Source organism: Hippoglossus hippoglossus, chromosome 11 (genome assembly GCF_009819705.1).
Source record: "Hippoglossus hippoglossus isolate fHipHip1 chromosome 11, fHipHip1.pri, whole genome shotgun sequence".
Lineage (NCBI taxonomy): Eukaryota > Metazoa > Chordata > Actinopteri > Pleuronectiformes > Pleuronectidae > Hippoglossus > Hippoglossus hippoglossus.
Genome location: NC_047161.1, coordinates 17,155,829 through 17,170,539, shown reverse-complemented (window position 1 = coordinate 17,170,539; position 14,711 = coordinate 17,155,829). Strand labels below are relative to the sequence as shown.

Below are 14,711 nucleotides of genomic sequence, written 5' to 3'. Positions count from 1 at the left end.
TTCAAATTTCGTCGCGCTACTCCCGCAGTTTTTGTCGCACTTGCACAAAAAATACATCAGAACGGAAAAAACAGCGGGAAAATATTGAATGGGAGTCAATGGTAGCATTCATCAAAGGAATGAATGAGAAAATGCTTGATTTTCAGCCATTTCTGTGCTTAAACTGCTCTCAAAGTCACAAATGGAGGTTGTCATATATGATCTTTAGATCAAAACTTGTTAGCTTCGCAGAAATGTCACTATGAAATCTATCAAAGCTAAACTTTTGGCTGTATCAATTTTTCTTCGTTGCCTCTCTCCATTGGGTCTAATGTTAATTTTGAGAGGAAATTTCTGATAGGAGCAATTCAGTCAAACATTTCTAACACGCTCCCGCGGCCACATTTCTTAACCCTCACCAATAAAAAGATATCTGTGCGTTCGGCAAAGTCTTGGGATTCTCACAGTGTTTTTATTTCAGAAATAGGGCTTATTGTTTTTGATCCTGTGTAGAACATAGTCTAGGTCCTCAGTATCAGAGATTTCAGACTCAGAATCAAGACCAAGAATTGCCTCCTCATTTTCCTCATCCGGTTATTCATGCAGCATCTTTATGACCAACAGTAAGTCTGAAATGATTGGATGCAAATAATGCATTCACAATGCAACTCTATTTCTAGAGGTATATAACCCGAGACGTTTGACTGGACTGTATAAATGTCAGGTTGAACTGGGCAGCAGTACATGGCAGCAGAGCTGCAGATGGAGTCACACATTCAGCTCTTCAACACTAAATAACGACACTTAAATCCAAGTGTGATAAGAAAACATGTGTTTCAGCTCACGCTTTACATTTTAACACCAACAAATATTGACTGATCAGACCAATCACAACGAAATGCTTCTTCATCAGTCTAATAAATCATTGATGACTCTAAACATTCCTGAACAACAGGCATCTTATCATTTATCATAATTAATAAACACAAACAAACGAGATCATATAGTTTTTAAGCAGTACGTTGCCAAAGAGATGATTGTGAGATAAAAGAGATGAATGACGCTCCCTTTACGTCTAGGGGCGTCATTCCGTTGAAGCTGTGCGCGCTCCCGCTTCTCGGCGCGCAGGCAGAACTCATCACAGCAGTGAACGCGCAGCACAACCAGGAAGTCGTGTGTCTGCGGGCGAACCTTCCGAAGTGAGTTCACGAGCTGATGTGTTCTTTGTAGCACAGGTGAGTTCAGACACTTCTCCTCTATTCTCCTGCTTCTATCGACAAGAAATAAACCAATGTCTCCGCTTCCGGTGTCTTGACGGCAACTGGGGCTCTTGGTTTCACTTTCTACTTGAGCTGACAGAGCTGAGACCGACGAGAACTTGTGTGGAACTGCGCAGTAGAGATAACAACAAACCAGGGCCGCAGTCAAACCTGTTAGCGTCAATGTTAACCGGAAGTGAATGTGGTTCCAGACACACGGTAGCCGAGCTTCCTGTAAGGTAGCAACACTACTACACTGCTGTGTAGGCCATAATCACGACGAGCACACTTTGCTGTCCCCACTCACATGTGAGGAAAACACTGTACCCCATGTGTGGCTTAAAGTTTACATGAGCAGCATATTACCACTATAAGATTTACTCAGTAAAAGTATTAAGTACAGTAAGTGTCATCAAAACCTTAAAAGCAAGTATCCTGGCTGTGATCAGGTTTGGGGAGTATGCAGGTTGTGTGTTTTTTTTGTTGCATGTAAGTAAACGTCATATCCTGGACACATACCTGAAGACCCAAGAATACCTCAACACCTTGGTGTGCGATCAAAGTTTTGTATTAGTTCACATTAGCCAGTTTTTATTTATTAGCTAGTGCAGTGTTGTATTGTTTTCTTGTCCTGTGTTAATGCTCTGGAGCTACTTATTGATTTACTGTCACATTTTTATTGTTCGTGTGCTGGACATTGTGTGCAGTCAACAGTCAATGGTGCAGAGTGAAGTTAGAAAACTTTGCGTTCATCCTACCTCTTTTATCTGCAATCTGTCAATCTTATTACTGTTCACATGTGTGGCTTGAATAGATAAGTTTGATCGATTTACTTCAAAGTTCTGTTATTTTTGTATACATCGCATGTCAGCTTTTTCAGAGGTCTTTTAAGCAACGGACACAGTCTTCAGACCAAAGTTCACAATTTTTCAAAGTGAAATTTGTCTAATTCAGTCATATTAAGCATTGCTGCCACACAATGAACGTTGTGCTTTTACTTTGAGGACAAACTGCCAAACAGGACACACCCTGTCCCACCCCCACCGACTGCTCCAGAGTGCTGGTGGCCAGTTTATTCAAATTGTATTAATAGTCAACGTATAGTTTGTCCAAATCCCAACAAACTCGACAGTGCACTTCCTCGGGCAATACACATCCCAAGCGTGAAGCCTATTATTATTATTATTATTATTATTATTACAGCCTCATTTGAATTCAACAATCCTTCTTTGATTCCCAACAGGATTTTCTAGCAGTGATGTTTTTACTCTCATATTTGATCACAGCATTTTAGAAATGAGGAGACTCAGTGATGATAATTGGAAATAACCAAACCCTTTGATGTCCTCCATTAGAAAAAATGATCCATACACACTCTTAATTATTTCCCATGATGTTTAATGAACATCTCCGGGATGTTGACCTCATCAGACATCAACTACTTCTCTTCTCTCCTCTCCCGCACAAACAGTCTGACATTACTTTACTATTGTTGTTTGTATCACATGGACATAATAGCTTTGTCATCAGACAAAAAACACTCCATGAGTTAGAGGCTGGGTACTTCCTGGACAGGTCACCAGTCCATCACAGGGCAAACGTCCACCAACCTGAAGGTCAGCGGTTCGATTCCCAGTCTAGCCCATTTCACATGCTGAAGTGTCCTTCAAAAAATTGCCCCTTCTCAGAGAGAATGTCCTGCACATAGATGCACTGAAAGAATGTATGTGTAAATGGTTGATTGGCAAAAACTGTAAAGCATTTTGAGGGGTCATCAAAACTAAACAAGGGCTATATAAATACAGACCATTTACTTCATGCAACAGGTTATCTAGGTCAGCCAAGAACTTGCTTCATAGTACAGGACCCAGGATAAAACTCAAAACCAGGAAACTCATGTAAAAACACTGATAGACTCAGACCTGGACTGTTTCTTAACAAGAGAACATAATGGGCTTTTTGCCCATATGTTTAAGTTTAATGGGTTGTTAGAATAAATCAGCTTAAATTCCGATTAAATCAATCCATGGCAGTTTTCTGTTAAATTGCTTGCAGATAGTTGTTTTTTTTTTGTGTGTATGTTTGTATGTTAACATTTAGTTGCACAAAAAGTATACTTATATTTAAAGTATTCAAAATGACATTGAAAAAGGAAAGCCTGTGATTATATTATTAAGAAAACATTTTTTTTCATGTTTTACCCAACAGAAATCCTCAAATTTTCTTGTTTCGAATGTTTTTGACACATATTGTTATATGAACAACTGATTAATTTACATTATAGAATAATCCTCGAAAAGCAAAGCAACATCTTGTGTAAAAAACATTAAGGTCAGGTTTCACATTTAGAAAACAATGAACTGGAACACTGACTGATTAAGAGCGAGGTGTACGTTTGTGTGTTTTTCAGGATGCAAGTTGAAAGCCTGGAGGAGAGGACGGTGGAGGTGCCGCTGCTGCCTGAAGGAGTGGACGAGGAGCTGCTGTTTCTGTACTTTGAGAATAGGCGCCGCTCTGGGGGAGGCCCGCTCGTCTCCGTTGAAAAAAAGGGCAACCGTGCCACATTGGTGTTTGAAGACGCAGAAGGCGAGTAGAAAACGTATATTCATCAATGACGTGTATATTTGTGATTTGTTTGCCTTTGAAATGACCTGCTGTCAAAATGTTCACGTTCTTTATCCAAATCTCTTGGAAACAAAATCACATATGAAGTAATAGCTGCAGGAACAGCAAATGTATGAATGGAGACACTGCAGAAATTATCCTGCATGAGGAGGTTATGTTTTCATTGTCGTTTGTCTGTCAGCCGGATCACACAAAAACTACTGAATACATTTTGTTGAAACTTGGAGGAAGGGTGAGGTATGGGCTAAGGACAAGACGGGGCATTTTTTTCACATTTTTATGACTTTCTCAAGATCCTTTTTAATTGATTGTCAACAGTGTATAACTGTTCAGGGAAAATGCTTTTTTTTAATGAACAACACTCAGAGTATGTCCTAAAGTTAAACTGAGAACAAGCACACATTCAAATAACCACAACAACCTAGACTTTGGATAAACAAGTTAAAGTTTTAGACAACAAAGCAGAGAAAATGTATTTATTATACCTTTTAATGGCAACATAAAAAGGATTAGTCAGGAAATAATGAGAATAAAATAACAATGAACAAATAAACAAGACAAGGAATAAAGTGAAAAAGAGAAAAGGTAGCTACTTTAAAAATGACTGTAGGGGTTTTTCAAATGTCAGGAAAGGGCGCCACACCTTGTAAAATTGTTTCTCTGATCCAGGGTAGTGAAGCTGATTTTCTCTAAATTCATGTGTCCAATCCATTGTGAGTAGGAAGGAGGGGCACAACGTAACATGCAGAGATCTTAATGAAAAACAATAGTATATATTGGGGAGTTGTATGTACATGTATGAGTTTTTTAAAATTTGGTGCAGCTCGATTGAATTTAAGGGGACTCTCAGACTGAGTGCTATTCTAGTGTGTTATTTATATGCCGAATGCTAATTCCCTTATTTCTGCTCTGATCATGTTGACAGCTGCAGCCCAAGTGCTGTCTAAAGGGAACCACGTTCTGCATAATGTTGAGCTGAGGGTGAGAAAGCCTGCCGCAAAGGACCAATGCAGACTGTTGCTGCAGGGGATAAACCCCAACACCGACACTGAGATGATCGAGCTCTATGTGGAGAACATGTTGGGGTTGCATGCGAATGACTACCAACTGTATCCCTCATCGGGGAGAGATTTTATCCTCCTTCACCTCAACCAACCCTTGTATAAAGGTCTATAAAACGTCCATAGTTTCTTTTCTTTTCTTCAAAATCATGATTTTGACATCTGTCCAAATGTTCAAATTGTCATTTTCATGTATATGTTTTTATTGCACAGATTTCCAAACCCTCTCTGTGAGGGTCTCCAAGAGGACACTGGATGGGGCTACGGTAACACTCGAACAGGTTGAGCAAACGGACTCTGTTTTAGTGGAGAAACTGCACCCTGGCACCACGCAAGACCTGCTCATGCTTTACTTTGAGAGCAAGCGAGGTGGCGATCAGAGGGTGAGGGAGGTCACCATGCTATCGGAGGGGACAGCAAAGGTGTCTTTTGTCAACCACCAATGTAAGTGTTTGGGCGGTTGAAGCGCATGCTGTTGCAGTTTCCTCAACGAACAATCAAACAAACTGTCTTTCTTGTCACAGCTTTAGGTCCTGTCCTGGATCAACAACACAAACTGGAGGGTGCTGAACTCGTAGTGAAGCCGTACTTCGACTTTCTTCAACCGACAGAAGCAACATCACAGAACTCTGGAAGTGGAAGCGAACATATGACTGAGGGAAACTCTGAGGATCTGGGTGATATTCAGATGCAGACCAACGAGGACAGTCAGTCTTCTTCTCCGACAACCTCTGAGCTTCTTCCTGCGGTGGTACAGGAAACAGCAGAGGAAACTATAGATGACAAACCTGAGGATGTGGTTACACTATCGAGCCATGTTGCTTTTGATGATCCAGTGAAATTAGCTTTGTTTAAACTTAGCCCCCTTTCACAGGACATTGTCAATGCTCACCCTGATTTCACCATCGAGGTAAAAGACGACGGCATTCTCATTGAAGGAAGTGACAATCAAAAGTTGGAGCAGATAAAACAAACCATTATGGACTTTCTCGGCAATATGGCACAAACTAATTTCACCCTCGAGCCAGAACAGGCTCAGTTCCTTGCAAGAAAAGAAGTAAAAGAGCGACTGCTACAAACCATCAATCAAACCATGTCACCCACTATTTACTCTGTATCAGATTCTGAAGTCGTGGTAACATCGCTGTCCCAGAACTCGGCTCACCAGGCGTGTAGCTTTTTAACATCCCAGATGTGTCACTTCAGCATGCCGTTGGACACGGAATATGAATGCATGTTATACTGCAGAGAGTGGTTGGAGTTCCTGCAGGCCCTGGATTTCTCCTCTGTTAAGGAGCGAGGAGGGAATATTGATGTGTTGACACTGAAAGGAATGGAGAGCGAGAAGCAAACTGCAATCCTGCAATTTCTTTCTACACCCATTGAGAGGGAGACAGTGATCACTATGGAGCCAGGCGCACTGAAATACATCCAGAACCATTGTCATCATCTGTTGGCTGACATGGACCAAGTTTCTATCTATCCGCTAGAGGGAGAAGACGTCTGTGGTTTAAAGGTATGTTGTTCATCAGGATAATAACATTAACATTTGCTTACTTAGTAGTAAATATTAAGTGCTAAATCTGTTCAACAAAAATGTAGGAGATCAGGTAAAGAAGTGTACAGTAAAGCTGTTTTTAGGTCTGGACTTTCTCTCTGGGTTTGTCTTTTACACATGACCAACGCAGCAGGAGATTCTCCGCTACGACATGTTCACGTCGAGGAATCTCTGGAGTGAGGACATAACGTATTACTTCTGCTGTGCACATGAAGTGTTTTTGTTAACAGCACTCAGACACTGGCATCAGCTCTTAACACCGAAAACTCTCTTGACGTATTGTATTGATTCTCTTGTATTCTCTTTCTTCAGTTTTGCGTCAGTCGCTTGTTAGAAACACCCATTTTTATCCAGAGTTTTTACTTGGGGATCAGTGGGAGAAACTCCAGAGAAAGTCCAGAGGCTCTCACTCGGACATTTGCATTCTCACATACGGCTCCTCCAGAGATTCTGCGGAGTTCAGTGCATGTCTAAAAGCAGCTTTTCTTTATAGAACAGACCTGGAAATCCTGTTGTCTTGTTGACTTTTCTCCAAGCCCTTCCCTTTTTTGTTACTTCCGTTTAGAAGTGGTATTGTATAATCATCTGTGTGACAAAGAGTTTTTCCTACATTTCTAAATTCTCTGTGACATCAAGAGAATATGATCTCTAATGGGTTTTTGTGACACCGTCATGCACATTTTTTGCTCAAGTTTAAACATTTTAAACTTTGTCTATTGGCGTCATTCACATCTTTGCATTGACTTTGTATTAATCGCACCACAGGAAAAATAGTAGTGTTTGAGTCCACAAAACAGGGGTGAACAGCATTGAAGACAAATCCAATACAATTGAAGTAAATGGGACCCCTTCTTAAGACGTAATAAAACAACAGAAAAAAAACACAACATGTCTCCATACTGCTCTTGGGCTGTCACCCAAGTGTCCTCAAGCCCCGACGTTCATATTCGACTCGAATCAATCAATCTCTCCCCGTCTCCAGATGCGCCAGGTGCATCCTGTCACTTGAATACTACCAAATGCGCACAGTCAGGCTCCCTGCGCACTGGACATTTAATCACGCTTTGCACAGTGTGCTGGGTGCAATATTTTTTATTGTCTATTAATTGCAAACATTTCCACCACAGTGTGGCCTCAATCAGTGTCAGTGCAGACAGTGTGTGCTTATTTACAGCACAGTTCTTTGCTTATGCCAGTCAATTGGTGGGCATGTGAATGTGTGCTGCGCGCCTGTTGGTGCCTCAAGTGAAAGGAGGGGCAAATTAAACAAAAAATGTATTAAATTCTAGGCAATACTAATAATTCAGAATGGGAAAACGAGCAAAATATATACTCCTGATATTGGCTAAGCCATTATCAATCGCCAATCGCAGATTCCATACAACCCTACCATGTATCAGCAGAGATTTTTACCGGCAGTGGTGTTAATATCATTGGTGATTGAATATTTATTTGCTTTGAATCCTCTTAAGCTTCTTTCATTTGTAAAGCAGTTTCTGTTTCATACCTGACAGATTCATGGCCATCCTGCCACTTGCCAAATGGCTGAGGAGGTGTTGCAAGGCATGGTCTCCTCCGTCTGTACCAAAGCCATCCCAATAAACGCTCCAGGAGTGGCCAGGTTTTTACATGAAGCAGATTGTCAGAGCCTTCTGAAGGAAATGGAGTCGAAGTTTGAGGTGTACATCAGCCCACGGTTCACGCCCTGGGTGCCCATGCCTGTCCAGGTAATATAATGATGCAACAGAGCTAAAGTTTTGTCAGCCTCTGCGTTCTCCTGTGTTTTTGAAGCTATGAAATGCAGCTCTATTCTTTCACATTCCCTAGTTATCACAATAAATATCACATTATTATTTCTTTAAAGTTTAAAGACAGATTTTTTTCTTCCTGAATCGTGTTTTTAAACTTGTCTGTATTAGCCGAGAAAGGCAAATATTTGATAAACAGCAAAAAAGTATATAAATCTGAGGTAGATCATAGATTTGTTAAACCTCATCACTGTGCTTGTACAGTGCATAAGCAATACATCAATACTTTCGTATATACTGTATTATATTGTAAAGCTTTTGATTAATATTATATTACGATTATTATTGATATTGTTCTACTACCCAACCCTAGTTTCTACCAAATGTAGCTACCAGCTTATTTCCAATTATAGTCTCTAAACAATGGAAACAACTAAACACATATTACTAATGGACCAAAGTTTCTAAATTAACTGAATAAACAGAATATATCAGTATATAATCCCTGTAGTGTTTTACCCCCTGAAATCAACATAGGCCCCCAAAAGCTCTATTTAAATGCAACAAACAGGATTTTTCTCCTGGTCTGAATCAATGCATCCTCACTGTGCTTGAACAATGCATAAGCAATGTATCAATGTCAGTGATGCAGGAAGTACTCAAAAGTTGTACTTTAGTAATAGTACAAATAAATAGACAAATACACTCAAGTAAAAGTACTAAAGCAAAAGTAAAGTACTCACATAAACTTTTCTTCTTAAGTAAACGTAATTAGTTGCTTTTAAATAAACCTTAAAGTTTTAAAAGTAGAAGTAATTACTGAGTGTATCCTATTCCATAATGCAATGGTCTATTACATCACTATGGCCTATGAGTCTTGGTGGTGTTTCTTCACCAGTGAGTGCTGCTGCTGCAGGAGGTCTGGTGTTACATGTCCGATCTGATTGGATCAGTGGACCAACTCTCCTCTCATTAATGATTACTTTTAAAAAATGTATAAAAACAATGTAAACAAGTAAAACAGTGCATTGTAAAAAATGTAGAAAGTACAGATACTTGCTGATATATGTAGTGGAGTAAAAGTGAAAAGTACCTGAATATAAATCCACTTGAGTGAAATACAGATACATGAAAAATGTTTTTAGGTTCAGTAAAACAACATTTGTTATATCGCTTTAGATTAAAATAATAATATATCAACTTATTAATGTTGTTTTATTGCCCAGCCCTATGTACTACAAATTCAGCGAGCCAATATGCATTTCTTAAAATTTCGATGTAATCCTTTAGTGACACTGTGTTGCTATATAAAGCCATATCTAATTCTGATCCGTATAGTAACTCTTGAACTCCATCATTTGTGTGGATGCATGAAAAGTTTTTACAAGAAATTAACAAAACAAGTTTATTCTGTCTCTGTTTCAGCAACACCTTGTTTCACCAAAGATTTTCTGAGCAGATGACCTTTTGCACAATACCAAATCCTTCCATTATTCAGTTTAATTACTCTCCATGAGTCCAAAATGTAGCACATAATGTGTTTCCTTCCTTTTGTTCCCCTTATGAAAGAAAACTAATAAGAAACGTTCAGCAAAAGTATTTTCAATAAATAGTTAATTGCCTACATTTAGCATATTCACAGATATATTTATTACATGTATAATTAGTGCAACATTAAATCAGAATCAGAAATTCAGCATAAACATTTAGGTAATTCAGGTTGTTCTGCAGTATTCACATCATTATTTTTTATTCCAGGACATTTTTGATGCTGCCTGGCAGATGATGTCGCACAGAAACTTTCGGAGAGTGTCTGTGGATGGTCCTGCACAGGAGTTACAAGCACATTCAATGCAAACTGATGGAGCTCGAGACAAAGGTAACGTCTGTCTTTTATCATATAACTTCTCATATTCCTGTGCAGTTTCAAACAATCTGGTTGCTTCTTTGTAGACCTTTTAGAGGAGGCAAAGAAAATCGTCTCCGCCATTGATGGAAGAGTTGAAGAGAATTCAGACCGAGTCAATGACATGGATGACGTAGACCTGTACACAGCAGAGGAGCCGACCAGCCTGCAGGACTTGAACTCTGATGTGATGGCCGGAGATGGTTCCCAGTCCTCAGCAGAAGGAAACTATGCGAGTGGGTTAGCCCAGGGTCTTTCTCGTGATCTGAAAGAGGAAGCCCAGCTGTCTTTAGCCATACAGTACTCAATGGAGTCAAGTCAGTGGTACCTGGATGATGAGGAGGAACAGCTGCAAAAAGCCTTGGAGCTGTCCATGAACATGATGGACCATGAAGCCTCTTCTAGTGGTGCTGAAAGGAGCCCCCAACCCAAATTGAATCAGCAGAAGAAGGACATCAATGTTGCTTTACAGGAAACCATCAAGGCAGCCAACACCATCCAGTTAGTTGTGTTTGCAGGTTATGTCTCTGATCTGACTCGAGTGGAAATCGCCTTTGGGAAGAAGGTCTCTCAGAAACAGATGGAGGAGAAACTCGAGTGCAAGAGCATGAGGGACATGTCTGAGTACCACAGGACGTGTTTGGAGATGATCAAGAGGAAGCATTCAGTCGAGATCCAAGTTCAGGGGACCATAATCACCGTTTCTGGATTCAAGCACTTTCAGCCTGCTGGGGTGTGTGATGTGAAGCTGCTTCTGGAGAAAGTCAACAATTCTGTACCCGGGCAGGAAATCCTGAGGACTGTGCAGTGGGTGGTACATGATCAAGCCTCCTCAGACACAACTCCATACTCAGATGATGCCACAGTATTCATCGAGAACGCCTGGAGGATGAAGCTGAAACAACTTGACATCTTACTGGACAATCAGCCCCACGTTATCAACTTTGAAAAGATGACGGAATGCAACATAGCTTCAAAGAAAACTGTGAAAATCTCCAGGAAGCTGCTCATTTCGGGGGCTTTGCCAGAGGGAATACCAGGTAAATGGAACTTAAGTTGTCTCGTGCTTTCAGTATTTTGCAAAATGATGCTTCTCTGAATGGAGCCCCACAAGTGACAACATGTAGCATAGCTAGCTAACACTGATACCATGCTTCTACCTTCATAACATACTTTACAGGCGTGACTACAATGTCACTCAGTAGAGGGCATACCTCCACCAAATCCTATCAGTCTCCTTAAATTCAATCAAGCTGCACCAGATTTCACACAATCATAGATATCAGCCGCGCTGCTCTTCTAAACATACGAAGTCTAGCTGAATTTTTTTCCCGTTCTGCACACAGTTCACAGCAAAATAGTCAGAACAAATTCCAAACTGAATCCATTCATTTGTTTTTAAAAGGTTTTTATTGTGAAATATTTGCAGGAGCAGAATATGCACAGCTTCATACTGTATAGTACTGATGACTACTTTTATACAAGAAAGTACTGTAGTCATATTAAATGTAATGAACTTCCGCTGATGGGCAATAGTCTCTCTCTCTCTCTCTCTCTCTCTCTCTCTCTCTCTCTCTCTCTCTCTCTCTCTCTCTCTCTCTCTCTCTCTCTCTCTCTCTCTCTCTCTCTCTCTCTCTCTGTGTGTGTGTGTCTCTGTGTCTCCCACACACACTCACTATGTTAAAAAATAGCAGTGGCAGCTCCGCTGCAGAACCGTGGCTGTTCCACAGGTTCAGGACACATTGGATTATTGAAAAGTTGAAATTACTACATTAGCTTTTGGTAGCCTATATAATGTAATTTCATTGCTTTAGTTTGCTGGCTATAAGATGTCAGCTACTTTTAATTTACAGTATGTTTGTGCTTATTACTTATTTACATAGCAGTACTATTCGTTGACATACTTGCATACTGTCTGATAATCTTGTCTGTGTCTATAAATGATATAAGGGGGTAAAATAAACTAAATCTACTGTATAAATGGATTCCTTTGTTACAGAAGAGGAATATTCTCTGCTGTCACACATGCCTGAATCCACCAAAGTCGATGAGGAATCGGACGAATTTCAGAATGTGGTGAAGAACTTCTACGAGACCATCCACGGATTCCATAGCAAGATCAGAATCATACAGGTGAGAAAATACCCCACACGTGTTTCAACAAATGAGGTGGCGTGTCACTAATAACATGCACGTTTTTTTTTTTCCTCCAGGTGGAGAAGCTCATGAATCGACTGCTGTACAATCAGTTCAAGTTAAAGAAGGCGAGCATAGAGCAGCGGGCCACCTACCCAGAAGTAGAACGGACTCTTTACCACGGCACAAGTGAGAACAGTGTGAAGGAGATATGTGTTCAAGGATTCAACAGAAGCTTCTGTGGAAAGAATGGTATGTTTTTTTTATTAACTCTGTTCTGCTTTCTGACACAGTTTGTCTGATGTATTTTATTAACCTCTGACATCCTGGTTTCTTCTCACAGCCACCGTCTACGGTCAGGGGGTGTATTTTGCTGTTGAGTCTTCCCTGTCAGTTGAGGATCGGTATTCACCCCCAAACGCAGACGGACACAAGTTTATTTTCGTGTCGAGGGTTCTAACGGGGGACTACACTAAAGGTTGCCATTCAATGAAGACCGCCCCGTTGAAGGAGAGCGACAATATTCCCCTCAGATACGACAGTGTGACCGACAACCTCACCAAGCCGACGATGTTTGTCATCTTCAACGATACGCAGGCTTTTCCGGAATACCTCATTACGTGCCAGAGCATCCGCCACTGAGGAAACACATCAGCTGTTTGATAACAAGCAAAAGATGTGAAGAAAGGACTGCTTTTTGTTTTCATTTTCATGTTTTGCCTTGATTAAAAAAGTGTGAATGCTTCATTAAGGGCTAATGTGCTATAGTGTACAGTTTATTTTTTGATTATGCAAATGTGTGATTAACTATGCTGACTGTTGCCTCAGTTGATCTACTTTCAGTTCTTTCAGTTATTTCAGTTTAGTCACGTCTGATCAGGAGAAACACAAACCGCGTAACTCCAAAAATATAACATTTTAATTTAGCAACTTAAAGCGTTCAGTTTTTTCACATTAAGGAGCAAGGACTTAAAGGTTCAGTGTGTAAGATTTAGTTAGCAGAAATTGAATACGAAATATACCTGGTGATGTTTTCACCAGTGTGTTTCACCTAAATTGTACGAATTGTTGTTTTCTTTACCCTAGAATGGGGCCATTATATTTAAATACTTTATGTTTACATGCTACTCTACGGAGGCCAAACTGGACAAACTAAACACCTTTGAGTTTTTATGACAACTGAAGGCTGCCACATGTTCTCTTTTATGTTTGGAAGGGGAGGGTGCTGTGAGGGGTATTCGGCTGCAACATGCAACTTCACCACTAGATGTCATTAAATTTTACACACTGAACCTTTAAAATGGGTCTGACTTTAATTGTCAATTTTGTACCTGTAGTCAGTAATCATACACAACATTTACTCTTTTGTATATGTGGTTTTAAAATCAACCATAAATAATCTGTTATTTCTGTGTTTTATTATCAATACAAGAAATTGTATGAATGTAAATATAACTGACAGTTTTGATTTGGAAATGCTGCTGTCAAACTCTTTCTACGAAAGATTAATGTGAACTTTTTTGACTGATTAGTTTGTGATGGTCTTAATCTGACTCCGTCTATAATTGCTTCAAGATTCAGTTGCAGTAACTAGTGTCCCAGTTCTGAGTTTCCTCCTCCGACCATGAGAATAGTTAAATAAGTGCTGAGGATGGCTCTTAAACATAGTTACAGTAAATACTTGGGGTGTTAGAAACGCAGCAGACCAAGATCTAGGCTCTACCATGACCATGAAATGTTTCGATGTTAACAAAAAAAGGAAAATTAGGCCTTTATAACCACGAAGGTAATCCTCGTAAAGTCATCCTAAATGTCCCTTGGATTAATTATTCATGTTTTATTTTTTTAGTTTCATCCCGCGCAGTTACTGTAGATTTTAGGTCTTGCGCACCTCTCACGCCTGCTGTGCACTCTGTAAGGAATGCGGATTGTTGTTTTAATACAACAAAATCATCTAAATTAACCCTTTCTGTAATGTGCACAATGAGATGATGCTTCATTGGCACATTCCTGTTCCCCTCCACCTTTGCCTCTTACAATAAGAAACAATGAGGAGTTTCATGGAAGTGTTCTGTGGAATCAAACACTGGTGTGCTATAAAATTCAACTCAGGGTTCGTCTATTTTACCTTCAGTAAATTTTTCTGAACATGTCCGTGCTACTGTATTAATGTTTTCTCAGGAGTCTGTTGTGAAATGTTTTTAATCACAGTAAGGAAAGAAGTAACTAATAATATATTGTAGTCCAATAGGCACAATGCCAGATAAGTTTCCAGATTCACCAATTTAAATGATCATGATAAATGGGTATCCTGTGTTGACATGGTGAAGATATTTTTAATACACGTCTTATATCTTTTGTGGCGTTCTTTCACGTAACTAAGTGGAAGTGTAAAAAACTATGCCAAAAATAGGTTATGTCAAATTATCCCAAGGAACA

General features: G+C 39.9%; 1 protein-coding gene across 1 annotated transcript; it reads left to right on the top strand.

Annotated features, from left to right (window-relative positions):
• The first annotated feature begins 1,069 nt into the window (after positions 1-1,069).
• parp10 (poly(ADP-ribose) polymerase family member 10) lies at positions 1,070-13,949 on the top strand. The gene is made up of 11 exons (XM_034599329.1): positions 1,070-1,214; positions 3,649-3,824; positions 4,789-5,031; positions 5,138-5,368; positions 5,449-6,440; positions 7,997-8,209; positions 9,989-10,109; positions 10,184-11,176; positions 12,136-12,269; positions 12,350-12,524; positions 12,616-13,949. The coding sequence occupies exons 2-11, from the start codon at positions 3,650-3,652 to the stop codon at positions 12,912-12,914; spliced, it is 3,576 nt and encodes a 1,191-aa protein (XP_034455220.1). The 5' UTR covers positions 1,070-1,214; position 3,649; the 3' UTR covers positions 12,915-13,949.
• Positions 13,950-14,711: the final 762 nt, after the last annotated feature.

What these genes read in the sequence shown, in the direction of transcription:
- parp10 (XM_034599329.1), top strand. Translation starts at nt 3,650, where the DNA reads ATGCAAGTTGAAAGCCTGGAGGAGAGGACGGTGGAGGTGCCGCTGCTG. An exon ending in AAGACGTCTGTGGTTTAAAG is followed by an intron (nt 6,441 to 7,996) that starts GTATGTTGTTCA and finishes CATACCTGACAG; the next exon opens with ATTCATGGCCATCCTGCCAC. An exon ending in AAGCTTCTGTGGAAAGAATG is followed by an intron (nt 12,525 to 12,615) that starts GTATGTTTTTTT and finishes TTCTTCTCACAG; the next exon opens with CCACCGTCTACGGTCAGGGG.